The sequence below is a fragment of the Argentina silus genome, assembly GCF_951799395.1.
Source record: "Argentina silus genome assembly, chromosome: X".
NCBI classification, from domain to species: Eukaryota; Metazoa; Chordata; class Actinopteri; order Argentiniformes; family Argentinidae; genus Argentina; species Argentina silus.
In genome coordinates, this window is record NC_139653.1 from 26229951 (window position 1) to 26254950 (window position 25000).

Genomic DNA, 25000 nt, shown 5'->3' on the forward strand with positions numbered 1-25000 from the left:
TCTCCTTTCCTCTCCTCTCCCCTCTCCTGTCTTCATTCGTCCCCTGTCTACCCTATCCTTTTGTCTATTGTAGTTAGGACTATGATATGTTATACAAGCCTGAGGCTGTGAAGTTCTGTGGTTTGGTCTTCATGGCTACAGTCTTAAGTCAAGTGGATGGGGACAGTACTTGTGTGCCTTTAGATATATGAGGTTATATACTGTGTTTGTGTTGCTTTGTACGTGTATGCGTGAAGGCTGCTCCATGGTCTCTGCATACCTGAAACTGCACGTTATGTGGGTGGAGCTATTTTTAGCAACAACTTGCGTTCTTGTGTTCATAATCCCTTACCTTCTCACATTTTGAAGTCTTCCATGTTTAGGTCTACAACAGGGTGCAATACAATTGTGAAAGCAGCCTATTTGGTAAAGAGGGACAGGAGCTTGTTGACCTTCTTTCCATTCATTATAATGGCCATATGGGTAATATCTGCCTGTCTGAATGAAGGCAGTTTCTCTAGACCCCTAAAAACCCTACTTAATCAAACATATTTCTGTCATATTGGGTGGCATATACAAATGTTATAAAAGTGATCTACTGTAGCTTAAGCGGTTTAGGCTGTAGAGGTGATGGAAGATGGTAAATAATAATAATAAAAAGTATGCTGGATTACTATAGTTGTGCTTGCTGAAGCAAGCCCACAAATAAACATTAAGGTAAAGTTTCTCAGTACCTATCTACCGTACATGCCGACATGATATGATGGAAAGAAACATTGTTGCTAGCCCACCAAGTAGTCATCTCACCTCTGGGAGTCGAGATTTGGCTCTATTGTTGTACTCTCTGAGCAGACATTTGCTACATTTTTGTGAACATATAGCATATCATATCAGTTTACCCCACAGATCCAGTGCAACAAATTCCATCTGATTTAGCCTCATGTGTCAATGATTAGATATGGTGGTACTGTAATTGAATATTTATACAGTAGGTCAGTCAGTGGTCAGCTTTCCAGCAAAGCTTGCATTGATCTACCATAAGCATGTTGTGGTTAAGCCAGCCAGCTGAACTTTTGATAGAAGCCTGCACTAATATTTGCCGAAAGCATTTAGTTTGCCACCCACGGGTTGTATGAGGTATTGCTGTGTTCACTCGTGCAAGTTAAAATGTTTCACTGCAACTGGGTGCCACGTCTGTTCCCCTGTGATCCCAAGAGAGATGCCCCTTTAGTGATGAAAATGCTGCGCAAATGACGCACACAGACCATATAACAGCCTTTAGAGTTTGTATATTTGTTGCTTTTTTGTGTGCGTTTATGTGCTTTAGTGTTTTACATTGATTCGTATAAGTATCTGAGTCTTGGTGTATTTTTATGAATTTGTGTGTGTGTGTGTGTGTGTGTGTGTGTGTGTGTGTGTGTGTGTGTGTGTGTGTGTGTGTGTGTTATTGTACTCAGTAGGGTGTGTCAGTTTTTTTCTTTCCTGTTGTTTTACAGTTCATGTTGTGCAAAAACAGAAAACCAAATGAGGGTGTGTGTGTGTTTCAGCTTTAGTTCATGTGCGCCTACACACACACACACACACACACACACACACACACACACACACACACACACACACACACACACACACACACACACACACACACACACACACTCTCTCTCTCTCCTTCTATCTTTCTTTAATTTGTTCTCCTCCAGTAGAAACGGGACTCCTTGCCAAAACACATATGCCAAACAATGATAGTAAAGTTTAACAAACTAAAAGTCTATGCACAAGGACTACTCCTAACAATTCCCAGTGAAAAATTAAATAAAATAAAAATACTTTATGAACTGTGCAGGTTCAAAGTTCGATAACCAGGGATCCTCTAATCTCTGTTAAATATTCTAAATTAAGATTCAAATATGTCTGCAGAAAGAGTGGGGTTTTAGCTATCATATGATACCTTGAGTTTGAAAATATGTCTTTTGGTTGTTGAGCAATGAAGTGGATTTACCGATATATATCAAATACAAGTATTTGATAGGTCTACCTATACTTCTTACTTTTGTTAACTTTCATTATTCTCACTCCTCATGAGGCAGAGAAATTTGAAAATATCTTACACATATGCAGGTTTTTGTTAATAGAATGACCCAGAGCCTGGGCAATGATTCTTAAACATACAGAAGCCAAACCATCTTCTAAAACAAAATATAAGTTCTGATATTAGTTTACCGGAGGTCTATACTTATATATATTATATATTAATGTAGTTTGATGTTTTTCTAAACACCTTTAAATACTTTTTCTGGTAGATGTTTTGTTAAACGCTTTTCCATATGTTTGACCAGAAGTCAAAGCCTTTGCTTGTCCCTATTCTTATGAAGATGGTTAAGAAATTTATTTCTGACTTAATTTCCCAAAATATACTCTCTTGACACCCAATTTGATATACTCTGATGAATTTCACGTTTTGGTCCTCATGAGTCCTTTGACATGGAACTACCTGTGTGTTTGTGTGTGTGTGTGTATGTGTGTGTGTGTGTGTGTGTGTGTATGCGCGCGTGCATGTGCGTGTGGGTGTGTTTATTTCTAAATCTTGACCAAATGAATCAATGTTTTTTTCGCACAACCATGTGTGTAATTGCTGTATTGTATGAATGGCAGTGGTGGACCATTGCTAGAGCCTTTCAATTTGAGCATTTCTTTTGTGCTCTCTTCTGTGAGATTGTCATAGAACAGAACCTTCCTATAATAGAGCACTAGTGAAATATATGTTCATACTGTAGCTGTGCTAGTATATGCCACCCAGTAGTGTACATCACTGTCAGCTAATATAGACTTACCATTATGCAAATTGGCCCTATTCCCCTAAGTGCACCTCACAATTTGAAGTCTTCAATCACTTTGTTTCTTTATGATGCACGCATGCGCGTGCGTGTGTGTGTGTGGCTGTCTGTCTGTCTGTCTGTCTGTCTGTGTCTGTTGTCTGTTGTCTGTGTGTGTGTGTGTGTGTTAATTAGATTTGACTGGTAGTAAATGCTCCTTTTTCATCAGCAACTGTGGATCAATACTCCATTTTGAGGCTGTGTAGCGAGTGTGTGTGTGTGTGTGTGTGTGTGGTTAGAGGCCAGTCCAGATCACAGTCACCAATGGATGAAGAGAGACAGTGTTAGGGGTAAATTTGTTCTTAACTCCCTTGCTTTAGAATGTCTTAATTGCCTACTTTTAGAATGTCTGCTGACGGCTGTTGCTGTCCCCAAGATTCAACATGTCAAATCAGACAAACAGGTCCATTCAACCAATTCTGTCTAAAGGGAGCTTGATGACTTGTACTATAGGATTACCTCAGAGAAACTGTTAACATTAGCTTATGGCATGTAGCTGTTAAAGCAAATACGTAATTTATTGACAGTGTTATTGTTATTAGAGGTGGGTTTCACTGGGTTCCGTTGGGTTGGAATCCACCTCTATTTCAGAACACAGAAATAACCATTAAGTACCCTTGAGTTCATAAAACTGCATCATCCCTGCACCACTGGGAATGTTTATGTATGTATTTTGGTGTGTGTAAGTGTGAGTTTGTGTGTGCGTGCTTGTGTGTATTATCCCACTGGGCTGTAATAATGGGAGGGAGCAGGGATGGGAGGGGAAAGGCTCTAGGACCCAGAGGAACAAGGCTGAACGCAGGAGCCAGAGTGAGAGAGAGAGAGAGAGAGAGAGAGAGAGAGAGGGAGATGGTGGGAAGAGAGTAGGGACTGAGACGAGAGGTAGAGAGCGCAGGAGAGTGGGAGAGGAGAGTGTGTGTTTTGTCTCTAGTTCTCTGCGTTGCTGGTCGGTGTGTTAGCGTGTGTGTCTGTGTGTGTGAGTATGTATGTGTGTGTGTGTCTGTGTGTGTGTGTGTGAGACTACAATGCTCTGCATACAGCAGGTGGAGATGACATGACTGCGTTCGAGAGGAAGAGAGGGAAGGACCTGTAAGCATTTCTCACACACAGAAACACACAATCACAAGGACACCTACTTACACACTCTGCTCTCTCACTGACATTCTAACACACACACAGACACACACACACACACACACACACACATACACACACACACACACACACACGTAATTCCAACACTCACCTCACATTCATGAGCAGACAGGTAGGGACAGGGATTAGCGCAGTGTGTGTGTGTGTGTGTGTGTGTGTGTGTGTGTGTGTGTGTGTGTGTGTGTGTGTGTGTGTGTGTGTGTGTGTCTGTGTGTCTGTGTGTCTGTGTCTGTGTCTGTGTCACAGCTCTCTCTCCAGTCAGCTGAGAGTTTAGATAAACGGAACAGGACACACACATACACACACACACATGCATGCACACACACACACACACACACACACACACACACACACACACACACTGTGCCTAGTATGGTTGTAGTTCTGCAGCAGATGTTGATGGTTCTGATTGCTCTTTTCAGACGCGGTCAGCAAGTGTTCCTACGACCAGAGGAGACTGCAGCCCCAGCCTTAATCACAGCCACAACCACAGCCCTGACTGATCAGCTACAGGTAGGACACACGGCTTCTGTTTCTCTCTCTCTCCCTCTCTCTTTTTCATCTCTCACTATCCCTCTCTTCCGTGTCCTCTCACTTTGTCTTCACACTCTTCCTTTTCCTCCCCTATCTCTCTACCTCTCCTGTATCTCTCCCTTCCCTGTCGATGCTTGTGATGAACTTCTCTCTCTTTGAGGTGAGTTTAAACTCTCCCTGCCTTCACTTTGTCTTTGTCCTCCCATCTTTGTTCATCCCTCACTCTCTCTGTCTCTTTCTGTGAAATGTGCACAGTATTTACTGTTTACCTAGGGGCAGTCTTAGTGTGTGTTCAGAGTAGAGACAGATAGAAAGAACATGAAACAGATTAACATGAGAGACTAAATAAGAGAGTAAATAAGAGAGTGACGACACACCATAGAGGGAGAGAGTGTGTGTGTGTGTGTGTGTATGTGTGTGGTTTTAAATGTGTGTGTGTGTGTGTGTGTGTGTGTGTGTGTATGTGTGTGGTTTTAAATGTGTGTGTGTGTGTGTGTGTGTGTGTGTGTGTGTGTGTGTGTGTGTGTGTGTGTGTGTGTGTGTGTGTGTGTCTGTGTAACAGGCAGCTAGTGGAATGCAGCATTCCGGCACCACTCGGGGTTGATGCCCTCTGATTTTCAGGGGAAGTGTGTGTGTGCATGCATGCGTGTGTGCGTGCATGGATGAGTGTGTTTACTGTATCTGAAATGTATAACAAAGTATTTATAATGCATTAGAATATTTAAAGGGATTGGGATTGGGATTGGGATGTTTTTAATGTTTAAATTAATGATATATAAACATTTATTATTAAAGAATATAGCTTAAAAATGCCTTAATATCTTAATTGAACCCTATCAGAACCCCAATGTTTTTTGTTTTTTTTACCATTGTTTGTAAATATATAAATAATAAATATTAAATATTGTTTGTAAATATAATTAGTGGGATGCTTCAGCAATTCCAACTATTGTTATTTCTATTACTTATTAGTAGGCTTGCTTCAGCAAGTCCAACAATTGTTCTTCAACATACTTATTATTTCTTTTCTTCTGAAATTGTTACTCCTCCTACAACTTTTAAGCTATTCACACCAATCCAACTTTACAACATGTAGAGAGGTCTACCACACATTGCTACTTTTTTAAACTATACAAACTTGAAAGTGTACTTTTTAACATGGAGATCTATGGTCTATAAACTGAAGCTTTTTGTAACTCCAAAACCTCTCATCTGGTTAACATGGTGGAATGTTGATTTAGGCCAACACATTGTTACACTAACTACCAAGGAACTTTCAGAACTCTTAAATAAAAACATCTATCTATCCATCCATCCATCCATCCATCCATCCATCCATCCATCCATCCATCCATCCATCCATCCATCCATCCACCTATCTATCTATCTATCTATCTATCTATCTATCTATCTATCTATCTATCTATCTATCTATCTATCTATCTATCTATCTATCACTTAATCTAATCTATCTATTAATTCATCCGTCCAACCAACCAAACATCCATCCATCCATCCAACCATCCATTCATTATTCCAACAAACCTAAGTGAGATAGATAAGACTATCTCACTTTTATATTTGTCTATATATTTAGCAATCTATCTATATCTCTCTTTCATCAATCAATTCATCCATCCATCCAACCAACCAACCAACCATTCATCTATCCACCATAATAAGAATATCACTTTCATTCCATCATCCTGTTATCCTATAACCCTAACCAGTAACCTAAGTCACTACTGCTTCACCCAGTATAACCTATAGGCTACGTATTAACCTAGAAGATCTATCTATCTTCAAACCTTCTCTCATCTAGCTGGCTATCCTACCCTCTGACCATTTTTTACCAGTCACTACTGCTTTTTTCAGTATAATCCATACAGTACCACATGTAATTGTATTAACCATTTAATTGTATTGATCTAGCTACCCCTCCCCTATGTCATCTATCCCTTCCCCTATCCCCATCTGTCTCTCTATTTTTGATGCTATTTACACTTTTTCAGATTTACTCGAATTTGCATGAAATCCTATTCATGCCTATACCGCCTCATGCACAGGCTAAACCGCTTAACCTATTATTATTATTATTATTATTATTATTATTATTATTATTATTATTATTATTATTATATTATTATTCAAATCAACTTCAAAATGACCAGACTTGTGTAACGTCAGCTTGTGAATTATAGAGATGAAGATTTTTTAGAAGTTTATCTGGAGGTCATGTGACTGTAACTATTGTTAGTTCGGCTCCTTTTTGTAGCAGACGGTTTAAGGTGGACCCAGGTGGGTGCAGAGAGGAGACAGGACTCAGAGTTGCCAAAATCAAACTTAGCTTTACTTTAGAATGTTGCAGTGAAACACAGGTACATCCATAGAACATTAGTTCACGACTGAACAACAGGTAAAACAAAAACCAGGCTTATAAGCTGGATGGGTAATAAAGCACAGATGGGGTCAATCAACTAAAAGAGGTGGATAAGGAAAATAAAAACAGAGTCTCTGGCGGCCACTGGTGGTCAGCATGGGAAGCAGCAGGAGTGAGGAGGATTCCTCACAGGACCCCCCCCCCCCCTAAAGGAACGGCACTTGACGTTCACTGGGGGCCCCAGGGTGTAGGCGATGAAACTCCAAGACCAGTGCCAGATCCAGGACATCCCGGGCTGGAATCCAGGACCGTTCCTCGGGCCCATAACCCTCTCAATCCACCAGGTACTGTAGACTCCGATGGAGTCGGCTGGAGTCCAGAGGGTGGTGGACCATGTAGGCGGGCTGACCCCCGTTGATGCGATGGGCGGTGGTGGCCTTGTGGCAGTTACCATGGGGCTCACGGCCACTGTCCGGAGCCGGGAGACATGGACGGTGGGGTTAATCCGCATGTTCCAGGACAGCTGGAGGTGGAAGGCCACTGGGTTGACCCTCCTCAGTACCTTGAAGGGACCGATGAAGCGGGGGGAGAGCTTGCCAGACTCCACCTACAGGGGAAGATCCTGGGTGGACAGGCAGACTCTCTGCCCTGGACGGAGTGGTGGCGTGGGCCTGCGCTGTCTGTTGGCCTGGATCTGCTGCCATCGGGAGGCCTTCAACAGGGCAAACCGGGCTTTCCTCCAAGTCCTATGGAAGTGTGTGACGAACCTCTCTGCGGCCGACGCCGACACCTCTGGCTCCTGCTCTGGGAAGAGTGGAGGCTGGTACCCGAGCAGGCACTCGAACGGAGACATGCCTGTGGAGGAGCAGGTTAGGGTGTTATGTGCATACTCAGCCCAGATGAGATGATTGCTCCAGGCTGCTGGGTTGGAGGAAAACAAGCACCTTAGGGTTGTCTCCAGGTCTTGGTTAACCCTCTTCATCTAGCCATTGGACTGTGGGTGGTATCTGGAAGAGAGATTGACCGTTGCCCTGATGAGGGTACAGAAGGCCCTTCAGAAATGGGAATGGATGGAGTAGACCCTGAGGGCATGACTGGGGGTTCTTTTACTCTACACAGATGGGGCGGGCAGCAATGAAGGAGCGCACATCCCTCGCCCTGGTGGGCCACCAAAACTGTCTTCGGACGAACTCAAGAGTCCTAGATGTACCCGGATGACCTGTCATGCGATACGACTGCCCCCAATGCAAGACTTTGGAGTGAACTGTAGTGGGGACAAAGAGGCGTCCTGGTGGGCCGCGGCCTGGATCCTCCTCCCTCAGTTGAGCTCTGGTAACAACTGTCTCAATTCCCCAGCGAACCAGTGCCACAATCCGGGAGAATGGGGTCGGGAGATTCCTCCAGTCCTGGAGCATCAAAATTCCTGGATAGGGCATCAGGCTTCTGATTTTTAGACCCTGGACGATAGGAGAGGATGATGTTGAAGTGGTTGAAGAGGAGAGCTCACCAAGCTTGACGGGAGTTGAGACGTTTGGAATCCTGCCAGATTTTTGTGATCCGTCCATACTATAAAAGGGTGTTGAGAGCCCTCCAACCAGTGCCTCCACTCCTCCAGAGCCAGTTTAACAGCCAACAGTTCCTTATTTTACAATGTCATAATTACATTCTGCAAGGCCTCAAGCAGTGAGAGAAAAAGGGATAGGGATGCAGCTTGTTGTCACTGGAGCGCTGGGACGGGATACCTCCAACTCCCACATCAGACAGGTCCACCTTGACGAAGAAGGAAAGTGCAGGATCCTGGACAAGTAGGACAAGTAGGAAATCCTGCTTGAGATCGTTGAAGGCCCTCTCTGCCTCGGAGGACCAACTGAACCAGGTGGATGTGCCTTTAGTGAGCACGGTGAGAGGTATGGAAACCAAGCCAAAGTTCCGGATGAATCGTCAGTGAAAGTTGGCAAAGCCTAGGAAACACTGCAGCTGTTTAGTCAAGGAGGATGTGGACCAGTCACTAATGGATCGGGTCTTGCTGGGATCCATCTGGATGTTGCCCCTGGAGATGATGAACCCAAGGAAGGACACTGTGTTGACTGTGTTAACCACCTATTTGTCATCCAGGAGGATAACCCTAACATGTTGCATGTGTTTGTGGAATGTCTTGGAGAAGATGAGGATATCATCCAGGTAGACAAAGACAAATCGATTGAGCATGTCTCTGAGGGCGTCGTTGATGAGAGCTTGAAAAACCGCTGGGGTGTTAGCCAATCCAAAATGTATGACCAAGTGACCGGTGCGGTGGGTGTGTTGAAAGCTGTTTTCCACTCGCCTCCCTCACGGACAGGGACCATGGAGGTCTAATTTGGTGAAGACTGAAGGCACTGGACATAAGTGGGAGGGGGTAGCGGTTCTTAATGGTCACTTTGTTGAGGCCACAAAGAAGAAGCCAACACCAGCCAGAGAGGTAGAGGGACGAATGAACCCAGTAGCGAGAGAGTCTCAGATGTACTCCTCCATACCCAACATCTTGAGAGCAGAGAGAGAGAAGATCCTACCCTAGGGGGGCAGGAACCAGGTCAATGGCACAGTCATAAGGTCGATGGCGGGGAAGAGAAGTGGCCCTCTTCTTACTGAAAACCTTACTAAGGTCAGCATATTCAGGGGACAACTCGGGATGGCCTGGAGACTGGAGGGGCTGAGGTTCTAGAGAAGAGGCAGGTGGCATGACAGGTGGGCCTCCATCCTATAACTATTGATCTATCTCTGCTGGGTCCATTGTTTGGTTCAGTCGTGCTGTAACAGATGGTTTAAGGTGGACCCAAGTGCAGATAGGAGACAGGTCTCAGAGTTGCCAAAATCAGACGTAACTTTACTTTAGAATGTCGCAGGAAAACACAGGTACATCCATAGAACACTTGTTCATGACTGAACAACAGGTAAAGCAAAAACCAGGCTTATAAGCTGGATGTGTAATAAAGCACAGGTGGGGTCAATCAACTAAAAGAGGTGGATAAGGAAAATAACAAACAGAGTCTCTGGCGGCCACTGGTGGCCAGCGGGGGAGGCAGCTGGAGTGAGAAGGATTCCTCCAACTTTTTGACATTTACTCTTTCAATAAATTACTAAACACTGCTGCATTTGATGGTGACACTCTCGACCGCGAAACATATCTAGCACCACAAAGACAGAAAAGGAGAAACAGGAGAAGGGCTATTCTTGAGATGATCTGCAAGCAGTGGCTGACACATGCATGGAAAAGCAACGGAAATACTTCAGGCATCAGCTAAAACGTCTTGAAGTAAAGGGACAAGGGACCTACTCACTGTCATAAAAACTCTTCCAACTAGTATTAAGTCTATACAGAAAGAAGTGACAGGCCTGCATGCTAAAACCAACACCACCACAGTAGCTAGCCACGATGACAAGCTGCAGGCATTAGAAGCTAAGCTAGCTGACACGGAGGACAGGGGGAGGCGATGTAATATTTGTGTTGACCTGGAAGAATGTCTGGAAGGCGTTCAGCCATTCAGTTCCTGGCGAAGTCAATACCAGTATGGTTCCCCTCACTGGCAGATAAACAATTTGACATTATGAGGGCTCACAGAATCAACAATGGTAATGCTAACAAGGATAGAGACTTGTCCCTCACTCTGATTTTCAATCTACTGGACACACAGACAGACAGGCGATTCTCCAGGCAGCAAGGAAAGACGTTGCATGTGCTTCTCACCAGCCCTGAGCTCCACACGCCAAATGTACAAGCTTTCCTCCTGTACCCGGCCACACTTCGAGTCATCCATATGTCCTCCAGGTGTGAGTTCTCCTCACCAGAGGATGCTGTTGACTTTCTCAACTCTGCGGACAGCGGAGCATCTTCTGACCACTGATCCCGACCAGAGCCATAAGCCAACAACACCAGTTGTTTCAGACCAAGAAGGAGACGCGCACACGGAGCAGGACTTGCCTGAACTAGAAGACTGGCTCTCTATGAATTAGACTTTCTTGGAACGTGTGGTTTTTATTTCCTACTATTTCCTACTTAGACACCTAAGAGAAACAAAGTAATTAGGCTCATGCAGAGATATGTGAGTATGAAAACGATTGGTATTCAAACCTTGCAACAGCAGACACTTTTATGAATCTGCTCCTGGCGTGAGGAGTATGCATCTTTATTTGCTGTGTTTTCATTTTATTTTTTAAATGCATTCTTTATTTTGTTGTTGTTTTTGTTTTCATCGACCAAACATCAAACTATTCTAATTGGGTATTCTTTTTTCCACAGTTCTATTATAAATAGATTGCTAGATACTCTACATTGTTACATGTAGTACACTATGAACATTATTTATTTATATTTTTATATGCTTTGAATCTTTTTATGTTCTTGGAGGTTAGTGAGTACTTATATATACAATTATTGGGGTTCTTTATCAAGGGGGATTTTTGGAGGGGGGGAATTACAGTTGCCCATTTTCATCTATCGTCACTGAACTGTTATATCTATATATAGAGGATGGGAGTAGTGGACCTATGTTGTCTGTCTACTGGGGTGGGATGTATGGGTAGGCATGGTGTTGAGGTTTACAGCTGTTCTGACGGTTTTGGAGATAGGTTTGGTGCGGGCAGGGACCAGAGACTGCATTGCATTAGTGGGCCAATGATACCGGTGTAATAGATGTCTGGCATACCATAAACCCAACTGGTAGAGATTATTCTTGTCTTTCTGCAAGGCATAAATCCTTCTCTAGGTTTGATTTCATATATGCAACCAGGAATGTTTTTTCAAATATTTCTAACTGATAATGCGCCCTCTCGCGCTAGATAGCGCTTTAGCACAACATTTCTAAGGAGACATTCAGGCTACAATTTGAAGAAAAATTCACGGAATGCTTAGAATTTAATAAAATTTTGTGGATGACCCAAAAATCCTCTGGGATGCTATCAAAGGATTTGTTAGGAGCAATGCTACTTTCACAGCAGAGGACTGTTTTTTTTCTTCCATATAGTCAACTGGAATGGACATTTTACGATAGCGTCATCTTCTGTCATTTTCAGAATCAGGACAAACTGCCAAAATACAAGGTGTCCACCTTACTCTGTCTCGCATTACGTTGCTTTGTCTCACTATATGCGATCACTTTATATGATGGTGCGCGTGACATAGGCACCTGCTACATTGAAGTGTAGGTTTGGATGAGTTGATTGATCTGACAAATATATACAATGCTCTCATGATCAGAGCTGTTTATCAGATCCAGACAGGTGTACTCGGGTAAATCAGTTGTAGGCCTTGTGTCACTGACCTGAGACCCGATCATTTCATGCTTTTCTCTTGCACTAACCACTACGTTATTCTCTATCATCAGAATTGCTTGTTTAACAGGAGATATGCAACATTTTAGGCAGCACCCCCTTGCGAAATATACTTCCTACGTCCCTGGACAACTAGCCAAAATGCAAGGGTGATTACATCAGATTGATATACTGACAAATATATGCAACACTCTCGTGATCAGAGCTGGGGTTTTTTTTATTCTCGTCATTGCATTTTTGACTAATTCATGAAAGTTCACATTTAAATCATGTTACCATACCGTACACCCAGGCAGAAACCAATACGCGACAGCTGGGGAAATGAGAGAGAAGCAAAGGAAATGTTTGAGCGTTTGACATGAATAAGTGGGAGTTGGATTTGATAATGTAACGTATGGGTTACAGAATAAAGAGACTGGATAGAAAAGTGGCCTACAGTAGGTTATATAGGACAGCAGAAGATGGCTGTGACATCAGCCCACAAATTCGCTCACCTTCCCCCATGCCCTATATTGTAATTTGCTGCCCATTACAGACCCATGAAACGCTCCCTTTGAAAAGAAAGATTATTCTGTCTGTCTAAATTACAGACCCATCCCCCTCCTCCAACATTGAGCCTGCTAAATCTTTTTATCTGTTCCATAATGGACAGTATCTTCAGTAAGTTCTTAAAACTTAAAACTAGAATTTTTTTTACAATGACTTCTGTTCTGTGAGAGAATGCCCCCTATACACTAAGTGCCGACTTTTCAGCTAAACCCGTGGCATAATCATTGCCGTTATGGTTCTGTGGTCTGTCTAATGAGGTTAGAGGTCTATTAGGCCGTGAACTTAATATAATATAATAGGTTAATATATTTTACCTATGTTGCTATGTTACGCTACAGTTTTCATAGAGAACACAAGTATCAATGTATTAAGTAAATAGCAACTTGGGCTCAACACAACCATTTTATTTTATTTGTGATGTCATTGGTATTGATTACAGTTCTCTCAAATATGCAACATTTTGGCTACAGCCCTAATGTCTTTAGTAAAGGAGAATAGGTAAAAGTCAACATAATCAAAGGGTTCTCTTTGCATATTGTTATGCACCAGAGCTGGTTATAAGGGAGATTGCGTCTCAAAGCGGGGTGATGATAGCTGCTAAAATGTAGAAAATTGTTTTTTCTCTAAATGGTTGTCTCTATGCCCCTTGCTTTAGTGACCAGAACATCCAGGAATTAAATCTACTTGATCATGAACCAAAATAAATTTAATAGTCGGCATTCTATTGTCAATATAAGCCTTGAATTGTTCCAACCTTGTGGGCTGTGCTACATAGGAAAGACAATGAGAGAATTAAAGACAAGGAATTAAAGACAAGCATAAGAGCACAATAATGATGACATAAAAAATACTGTAAAAATAATTGCATAAAAGCACCTGTGGCAAGACATTTTAAGACTTTCTGGATTTTTCATTTGGGAACAGAAGCCCCCAAGGGGCTCAACAAATAACTTGTTTTGAGTTGTTTCTAAAATATAAAATATATGTTTACACAATGAGCTATCATATTATTATTTTGTTTTGCAAATACACTGTGTTGTTTACAAACAGGCCTAATTAGCCAATCAGCCGATTTATATCAGCTGTGGCTTTAGAAATGACAGTATATCCTATGGTTCTGGCTTGAGTGTGTAAAACTCTACTATATTTTTCTATTTGAGAGTGCTGGCCGTATTATTTAGTTATTGGATGAACCCTGGGCTATACGGCACCCAAAACACTTTAATCATAACTGAACTTTATGTAGAGTCAAGCATGTATTTTACTTATTCATATTTTTTCATTTTTTATTTTACCTTTATTTTACCAGGAGATTACCAATCTCTTTTACAAGAGAGACCTGGCCAAAACAGCAGCACACAAAGTTTAAACATCATTTAGATCATAAAACACAAGCACTACAGTTTAAAACATATATTTAAATATACACATTGAGCAGTAAGAAGGATTGGGAAAAGAGGTGCAACTAGGGGTCAAAACATGTATAGTCTAGCATTAAACTAATTTAAAGGGACGAGCTCCTGTCATTTCAGGACCTTTTGAAGTTAATTCCAAGTGGAAGGCGCAGAGAACTAGAAAGCTTTTTTCCTTAGCTATGTATGGGTCTTAGGCATAGTCAACAGAACACAGTCATGACAGTGCAGGCCACAGTCGTCATTTGACTGCTGGACAATATATTTACACAAGTAAAATGGGACTGTCTCAGTCTGGCCTTATAAATAAAAACATACCAATGAATTAATCACTGAAGAGCTAAGGAAGGCCAGCCCACTCTCATATAGAGGGTACAGTGATGAGTGAGGGCTTTAGAGAGGTTTAAAGTGAGACACTAATCTATCAAGAAACCCAAGTACTTGTAAGTTGCTACTCTTTCTATTTGCTTGTCCTGCTTAGTGACAATACCTGGAAGAGACTCTGGTTTTGTTTTAGATTTCGAGAAAACCATCAACGTTGTCTTTTCAGCATTTAAAAGCAACTTCAGCTGACAGTGTGGAACAATAGTAAAGGCAGACTGCAGTTCTTCAAATACATGATTCAGTGTTGCTGCACAACAATAAATAACTGTGTCATCAGCATAAAATGAAAATGAAAATTTGACACATTCCTACCAACATTATTAATATACGGTAGATAGTAAACAAAAGTGGCCCAAGAACAGAGCCCTGTGGCACCCCCTTCTGGATAGTTATCATATCTTGGCATCAAACTGGACACACTGAGTTCTATCTGACAGGTAGCCTTTGAACCATGATTACTACTGCCTCCCCTTGTAAAACGTATCCCGTTCGAATAACGATGCTTAGATTGCTTTCATATAATACTGTCCTTGGGCTGCTTTCAAATATAAATGTAAAATATGTATATGTAAAATATGTATATGTAAAATAAGAAAATAAAATTTGTAATCCTACATGCAACAGCCTAGGAGACACATGATGGACGGGACAGGAGGAAATGTTCTCATTTAATCCACTGAATAATAATAAAACGACAATATGATTGTTAAAATGGCTAGGCCTAAAGGTAGAATAACATTAAGTTAAAGAAATCAGATCTAACGATTTTTGACCGTCATTGGTACGCCCACGGATACAGTCACGGGTACAGTAGAATTTACAATAGCATGCGTGTCCGATTGGCTCACTCTCACTGTCCTGTTAATCCCAAACTAACCCTCAAATACTTGGACTGCTTTTAAATAATACTGTCAAATAAAACAACAGAATGAAAGGTTATAGCCAACAGTAAAATACTGTCTGCTTTCCCATTTTGTGACAATGCCATAGTAAAAAATATGAATTAAAATTACATTAAAATATAAACTTCATCAGATCACAAATGGGGCAAGTGGAGATTCATATATGAGCTACTGTTTAACAACACATTTCCCTTGCTGGGTGTTTTTCTACGGTGAAATACCTCAAATAAAATGTGTGAAAAAGTGATATTGATTGATTGAACGAGAGGAGATGATTAACTCCGGCACGCAGGTCACGACAGTGCGCATGCACCAATGTCTAACAAGTGCCTACCATTGTTCACATCTTTACTTACTCCAATATCTTTGGTAAAAGTTGCTGCGACTTCCTGAGTCTACCGTTACGTTGCTTACATTTGTGACTTACTCTATCATTTTCAGTCGCTTGTACCCCTAAACATATTTTGAGTTCTGATTGAAAAGCTGAGATTTTCAGCTTTCTAACCATGCCAAATGCATGTCTCAAGTCAGAGTATTACGGAACACTGATCTAGAGAAATCCACTCCAATTTTACTCGCGGCACCACAGACACTTCCATGGCTCTAATAAAGACTTTTTGTGTGACATTAAGCAAATCACATATCTAGCTAGCTAGCTAACTTGCTGTGTTCACAGTTCAGGTAATGAGTTTGTCAGCTTGACTTTAGCTAAAGACAGCCAGTTAAAGGGGCTAGCAACTAATCTTGAACTGCTCTATCCACCTTATCATTTAAGGCATGAAAAGTATATATATTTCATGAATGCTCCTCATATCCCTCTTTGATGATGTCTATAGCTCTGCTGTAATTAGTGTGTTATCAGTTGGTTGACAATTTAACATTCCACTTTTCGTGTATGATTATTGCATCACATTGCAAGCAACAGGAAGGAGACTTTGACGCGTCGCTTTTCGCTTTTCGTCACCACTTTAAGCTTTTTGTAACTCCAAAAACTCTATTCTGTAAGCTCCATTGTTGCTGCACTTAAATACAAAATAATTGAACCTGATGTGTGTGTGTGTGTGTGTGTGTGTGTGTGTGTGTGTGTGTGTGTGTGTGTGTGTGTGTGTGTGTGTGTGTGTGTGGCTGGCAGGAAGCCAGGCAGGCAGGTATCCAACCCCTCTTTGTGAATGGACCAGTTATGATAGCACTGCTGTGACTATTGCTCCTTTGGAGTGTGTGTGTGTGTGTGTTTTTGTGTGTGTGTGTGTGTGTGTGTGTGTGTGTGTGTGTGTGTGTGTGTGTGTGTGTGTGTGTGTGTGTGTGTGTGTGTGTGTGTGTGTGATGCAGCAGAGGTATTTCATGTCATTTGGGAGCAAGATGAAAAGATGAAAAGATGTTTGTTGGCCACTTGCACTGACGCACACACACACACACACGCGTACACACACACACATGCACACACACATGCACACACACACACACACACACACACACACACACACACACACACCGTTAAACGCTCTTACAAACACTCATACAGTACACACATTATTACATCCATATATGCCTAGATACTGTATTTGCCTGCCGCTTAATGATAGGAAACCTATGGAGTTTCTCTCTCTACTTTTCTCCTGTGTGTTTATGTCTGTGTGCATATTTTGTGTGTATTTGGTAAAAATAAAAGGTTGAAGAGCTGTCAGCATGACTAGAATCAGTCAATCCAGCATTTACCATCATCACAGTACCATCCTGATCTTTTTTCATTATTAGTTTGTGTGAGTGTAAGTGTGAGTGTGTGTGTGTGTGTGTGTGTGTGTGTGTGTGTGTGTGTGTGTGTGTGTGTGTGTGTGTGCATGCGTGCGTGCATACATGTGTGCGTTTGTGCGTGCATGCATGCATGCCTGCGTGTTTGCGGGCGTGCATGTGTGCATGACCCTATGAGGCAGCAAAATGCAGCAGGTTAATCTCCTGTCAGCTCCAGTGAAGCAGATGTGGGGATTTATGTCAAAGAGAGAGAGAAAAGGAGGGGGACGAAAGAACGGCTGGTTCTGTCAGTTCTGACTTAACAAAGTCAATCAATGGTGTGTGTCTGCATTTGTGTACACATTTTTTATCTGTACTCTGCGGTATATGTACTGTGACATATGTGTATGTGTATGAATGTTTGTACTGCGTGGGTATTTGTGAGCATGTGTGTTAGTCTTAATGCTCAGTGACACTTGTATGACAGGCGCATTTTAACGCTCGTAGCGTCGCCGTCTTCATCCTCATCATCCTCACTCGTCTGTCACCGCCGGCCCATCACGCTCTTCCTGTCGTTTACCAGCGCGGGTGTCCCCATCACACGTCTCTTGTCGTTTAACAGTGATGATTCGTGCAGTTTGCGGAGTGGAAGGCAGCCATAGGCAGCGACTCGGGCAAGAGGTAGGTACACCTAAACACACACACACACAGGCACACACACACACACACACACACACACACACACCGTTAAACGTTCTCGCTACCGTTGCTCTAACTGTTCAGTCATTCTTCTTCCTCAGTGTCTCTCTCTCTAAAAGGCCACTAATGCAGCTCTTCTGGCTTTCACTTCAGATTTTATTTGTTTGCGAGTGAGCTTGTTGTTTTTGTACAAGGAATGTAGTTGTAGTCGTTTTTTTAAATAGTTGTATACTATATGATGGGTGATACATTGTTTTGATGATTTGATGATGACACATTGTTGATTGTGTGTGTGAGAGAGAGATGTGTGCCAGTGGTTATATGGGATTCTCCATCTGGAGGACCTGTCCCAGAAATGTGTTTGTGGTCTTCCTCTTCACCATTACAGATTGCTTCTGTCAGGAACAGCTGGGCTAAAATAACCCCCTCCTAGGCCATGCAAACTTGATTAATTTTATTAATCAGAAAAGTGAAAAACAATATCAAAGTGTATTGAGTGTACAGATATCCAGCTTAGATCTATACACATGAAAAGTAAGAGACATATTATGCTAAATTTCAGTCTGATTATTAAATACAATTAGAATTTAGGGTCCCTAGGCAAGATTGGTGTTTTGGTTATGGAAAGGTGAGACAGTAGTTACCTCATTATGACACAGTATTTATGAGTCATATTTATCAAGATCCAGGGGTAGGCCTAAACAATATACATTATTTGAAATAACTGGGATAATGACAGACTGCAGCTTTAATGAAAATGCTACTATTTAAACATGTTTGACCTGAAACCTGTACTGTATAAGGCAATTGTAGTCTGATGATGACATAACTTGCACTTCTGTCATTCCTTAAATACAACATTGCCCCTTTAATACCTCAGTCATACCTCAGTCAGCCAGTGTGTCTGTCTTGCATTGAACAGCACGAAACACAGCTAGTTGAGCTACAAAATATGAACTCTGTAATGAAATCTGTAGTTTTTCTATTTGTTAATCAAGTCTTGCCTTATATATGTATGCAAATATGTAAAAAGCTTAAATGTATATACAAATCTAAACTGACGCTGAGATTCCTAACTTTGAAATCTGTCCTTGTCATTCAAGTTTCAGCTGGTGTGCTGCTAGTCCCGCCAATGGCTCATGCTGAAGTAATAAGCGCCCCAAATTGTGTGGCCCATACCTAGAAAATAATCTCCAAAAAATAATTTTATTTGGGGGCCATATGCGATTGCCCGATGTGAAAACTATGCATTTACCATATTTATAATAATTTATCATATTTTTTTTCTTTAGTAAAAATGTGAAGCATTGTATGATCTAACCAGTGTGTGTGTGTGTGTGTGTGTGTGTGTGTGTGTGTGTGTGTGTGTGTGTGTGTGTGTGTGTGTGTGTGTGTGTGTGTGTGTGTGTGTGTGTGTGTGGAGAGCAGCATTAAAAAGATTGGCCTTAATGACTTAGAGAGCTGCAAAATGTTGTTTTTGGAGAAAAGGGCCAAGTTGCTAAAGTTTTAGCTTTTAAACTTTTGCAACACTCTTTTCCTGTCTTTCTCTCTGTTAAACATTTTTGTTCTAGTTTTCTAGAAACTTCTATTTGTATTTTTCTTTTCTTCTCCCACATTCCTCTCTCCCTTCCTTCCTCTGACTCTCTATTCAGTAAAATCATTACCTCCTTACTGCGATAAAGTTTTGGAGCTGTGAACAAATAGCTTTATTAGTCATCTCTAATATTCTGTTGTGTCACTCTCCCTCTCTCCCTCTGTTCCACTGTTCCAGTACAATCTAATTCTAACCCTGCTCAGTGCTGTGTATGCACTGCTACCCCAAGAAATGCATGGGTCAGCCCAAATTCATCTGCAAATCGGGTGGGTTCAGATAGGTAGCATGTCGAGATTTTATCTTGAGCGAAGGGGCAACTTGTTTACGAGATGTTACCATAAATGCCAGATTTTTTAAAGGGTTTTACAGTAATTTCGGGCTGGGTAGGGATCTTCATTTGTGTGCCTTTACATAAAGTCAGGTGGGTGCAGATCTGTCTTTTGAAATGTATTTTTTTTCTAACCCTAAAAGAATGTCTTAAAATATGTTTTACAGTAATATAGATAATCTGTAGTTAGTTTTCTATAAGTACAGAGGTTTTTGAAATATAGATAAGAGAAGAGAATAACATTGCGTTGCCGCATTGCTATGAATCACAAATTCAGATAAATGACTGGAGACAGAAGGTCACCTTCAGAGTCTTATTACCAAAGTGTGTGTGTGTGTGTGTGTGTGTGTGGGGGGGGGGGGTCTTTATATACGTGTGTGTGCGTTTGATAAATGGACAGTATTATTCAATGTAGCTGAATTTTATCTCAAGTGTTGCTGTTGTAGGAACTCTGCTGAGCAGGATTTTTTTTTGTGTTGTGTGTGTGTGTGTGTGTGTGTGTGTGTGTGTGTGTGTGTGTGTGTGTGTGTGTGTGCGCGCGCGTTTGTGTGCTGTTTCTCAGGCTCAGCTGAAGGAGAAAAGTGAACAAATTTACTCTAACGTGCCGATTGAGTTCAGGTGTTGGCGGACTGATTTGATTGGATGTTGGTGTAATTGTTTGATTGGTTGTTTGTTGTAATCATGTTCATCTGATTTATTGTCTCAATTTACAGTCTGGCTGTCTATGTGTGATACAATTGCTGTGAGCATGAACACAGAATGCACTGAAGAATCATCTGAACATAGAGCAGTTAAGAGTAAGAGTTTATATATTAGCAGTGGTACAGATAAGAGGTTGTTTCATCTATGTCGACTTCTCCCCCCTATTACTATTTATTTTACTAATGATGTTATGGTTTGTCAACAGATGCCTTAGTGTGTCATGCACATTTGAATAGATAGAGGAGGAGAGTTATAGGAGGAGAGAGACCGTTGGGAGGGAGGTGTTAATGTTTTTTTAGGATCAACACACACACCCCCACACACACACACACACACAAATGCTTGCAGTGGGTCATTCCCTCCAGTGGTGTGTATGTGTGTGTCTTTATGTAGAGTTTCTCTTCCACACATTGACTTTCAATATTCCCACTTAACTGGAGAGAGATGTTTGATAATGTCACACACCAGAAAAGGTGTGTGTGTGTGTGTGTGTGTGTGTGTGTGTGTGTGTGTGTGTGTGTGTGTGTGTTTGTGTGTGTGTGTTACTGTTTCCACCCTCTTAGTCCATTTGTCATTGACCCATTTTCACACCAATATTTTATCTCCTTCATGCACGCATGCACACACAGACACAGACACAGACATGCACACACACACACACACACACACACACACACACACACACTTCCTCTATATTCAGAGGTCAGAGTCCCCTCTGTGAGTTTTTTTTTTAAAGCTTTTACTGTACACATCTCTACTCTACTGTATAAAGGCAATATACTGTACAGGATGATTCACTATCCAAATGGACAATGCTTCTGGGCATGCTAACAGTTCTGAGCATGTGCAGACACTGCCAATCTATAATTGAAACACATATTATAATCCTGTTTTTCTGTTATGATTAGTTCAGGAAAAGCTCAGGAAGTGCTTTGTGTATTTTGGGAAGTCATCATTCAGGTTATAATTAAAGCAATCTTATTTTACATATAATGAAATAGAATATGACTAAATATTCTCTCAATCTAAATGTCTCAGAGAGATTGATAGGAAAACCATACATCTAGCCAGAGAGATGGACACATAATGCCTACAGCCTGGTCTTCCTATATACCACAATGCAATGCAGTGTCATATGATGCTAACTAGTGACATACCTCTAAACATGTCAATGTAATGATTGTGGCGTTTGATCACAAAACCATAGAGGCAATTCATTGGAGATTGTTGACCCTCTCTCTCCCTTTCTTTCTCGCACTCTCCCTAGCACTTGTCATTTCACTGTTGGACAAGAAGTCAATAATCTCTTTCCACCAAAGTAATTCTATATTTTACCCTTGTAATTCTGTATTTAGCCTTCATTGATTAGCCAATTACAGACAGCCCTGCATCAATAGAAGTACAAATCACATCCTGGTGAATATGGCTTGAATAGACAAATACTACCTCATGTACAGAGTGCCTTTGGCTTGTGTACACACATCACGCGCACACACACACACACACACACACACACACACAAACACACACACACACAAACACACACAAAAAAATTATTTATAGGTAATTGTGAGCTCAATGGCCGAGGCAAGCCAAGCAGAAATATTATTATTGTTATTGTATTACACAGTTTTATTATAGTATAACTGTTCTATAGGACTATTGCTATTTTGTCAGAATCAGATTTCTGGCTCAGATGCAGTTAAACTTCCTTGCACCTGAGCAGAGGGCTAGCCAGCATGCTAAACAAGCACATCACATTAAATCAGATCAGATGACATCTTATCTATTCTAACCACATCTGTGCTCCTGCGCTCTGACCGGATGTGTTTTATTAATGCCTGTTACTATGAGCAGTGGAGGTAACATTCTATCTTCTCTGAGAGTGTGTGTGTATTTATGTGTGTGCATGTGTGTGTGTGCGTGTGTGCGTGTGCGTGTGCGTGTGTGCGTGTGTGTGTGTGTGTGTGTGTGTGTGTGTGTGTGTGTGAGTGCGTGTGTGTGTGTGTGTGTGTGTGTGTGTGTGTGTGTGTGCATGCGTGTAAATGTGTGTGTATAATAGTTATTTGTTTTGTTGGAGTACCTGTTTATCAGCTGTTTTTCTGCTGCTCCTCAGGAAATTATCCTGACAGCCTCTATCAGTAACATCCACTATCCCCCTCTCCTCTGTCTCTCTCCTCTCCAGTATCAATCACAACCACTAAACCATCTCCTCTCCTCTATCACAACCACTAACCCCCACTACACTTCTCTGTCTCTCTCCTCTCCCTACTGTAACACAACCATTATCCTCCTCCCTCCTCTCCTTCATTTAGCTCCTATAATCTCAGATTTATAATCTCCCTCTTTCTACACACACACACACACACACACACACACACACACACACACACACACACACACACACACACACACACACACACACACACACACACACACACACATACACTGCTCTTTCTCCTCTCTCCACTTTTCTAATTCAAAGGGAATCCTTTGTTCTTTCTCTCCTCTGGCTAACAGATTGATTCTCTCATCTGCAGAATCTATCCTCTTGTCTCTCCATCTATCTTTTTTTTTAATCTGTCCATCTCTGCCTGTTCTTTATTTTTAAATGTTCTTTCGGGTCCATTCAACAGTTTGGCAGGGAGAGGGAGAGACTGTATAGTTGGCATACTACAGTATATTCATACATTAGAGGATGTATGTAATCAGGGGTATTAGCTGGCTGGTGAGATATAAATACAGTACATGTATGTTGTTCCCACAAAATATGTCTTTTCAGTAATGATCCTGACATTAACACTCACAGTTATCACCATTAAATCTGTGGACCTCCCTATGATCAGAGATCATGCATATTACATATAAAGTACACACACACACACACACACACACACACACACACACACACACACACACATCCAGTGACCACACTTAGTACACTTGAACATACACATGCTCACACAGACACACACACAACAGTAGTCCTCTCTCACATTAAGAGACACGATGCCACCTCCTCATTAACCTTTGGCCCCCTTTAACAAAAATAGCCCTGCCCTTTACCACAGACACACACAAAAGATATTTTGACCAGATGATGTATTTCAGCAGTTTTTATCTCTCTCCCTCTGTTATCAGAGCCATAGGCCTATACTGTAGAGCAAGTTTGGTAAATGCATGATACTGTACCATGATGGTGCATTCTATGCAACTGTCACTTTTCATGCATTTCTTCTAATCAAGTATTGAATAATGATATAAATGCTCAGCCCCTCTGTGCTGTAAATTGGTTGCATGTTTGTTATTGCAAACAAATTGTAACCCTTGTCCATCAAGTAACAACACTGGACATCAATTCCATAGAAATTCCAGGAAATGACTTCGGTTTTAATAATTACCTATGAATCTAGGAGAGAGTGAGAGAGAGAGAGAGAGAGAGAGAGAGAGAGAGAGAGAGGTCATCTCATTTTCCTCTACTGTGTGTGTCTGTTTCTGCAGCTCTAACCTCAGTTAAGGCGTTTATGTGTTTGACTAGATGGTTAACATTTTAATTATGATATTTTTTTTCAATGCTTCGTGTCGAGGATCACACACCCCTACACATGCAGACTCACACACACACACACACACACACACACACACACACACACACACACACTCATATAGAAACAGTCCGTCGTCAGGAAACAGAATGAACTGACTTGTGGGAGTGTCGGCCATGGAGTAAACTCTCTGTGATTGTAATTGTATGTGGGTTAGTGTATGTAGGTGCGTGTACAGTAGGGCTAGTTTGTATGAGTAGGGTATTAGGTAGTTGAGAGTTAATTTAGTGTTCATGTACCCCTCATGGCTACATTTTGGGAAGACCACACATCTGCGCTTCGCTTTAAATTGGTCTGACTATTATCTAGTGTTTCAGTTAATCAACACTCTAACCATTGATTTAATTGACTTCTACAAATATATTTCAACAACTTCAGTGTTTTCTGCATATTTGTCTAATGTTGGTGGGGTATACTCTGTTCTATTACTGAATCTACATACTGAGGATTACTTAATCCTTAAGGTGTGATGAAAATGTATGAGTATACATTATTTAACTTTGTTATTGTTGTTAAATGTAGATTTCTATATATTGTATATATATTTTTGTTTGATATTTTACGTTTTATATTAAACACATATTACTGTCCCAATTTTATCCAGAAACATAGATTATACATCTCCATTATGCTCACACATGTTAAGAAGTTTGAAAAATGAACATGATATATAATATATCAATAATGGAATCTATCAGTAATGGGATAATATAACTATACTAGACACTCCATGCACATGAGGTTAAAACAGAACTAGAATGAAAACATTTTAAAAATAATTATTTATTTATTTAAAAAGAGATAAGGATATACAATTCAACTTTTCTTCTTTCAAATGTTCAGTTATTTTCTGTGTTACAGAATGTCTA

General features: G+C 41.2%; 1 protein-coding gene across 1 annotated transcript in view; it reads left to right on the plus strand.

Moving 5' to 3' along the window:
• pde2a (phosphodiesterase 2A) overlaps positions 1-25000 on the plus strand; it is a gene marked incomplete at both ends in the record, with an annotated part of 142989 nt that overhangs the window by 54190 nt on the left and 63799 nt on the right. Inside the window, one exon of the mRNA XM_083695164.1 lies at positions 4430-4520. Coding sequence (XP_083551290.1) covers positions 4430-4520 — 91 coding nt within the window. The remainder of the gene's footprint in view (positions 1-4429; positions 4521-25000) is intronic.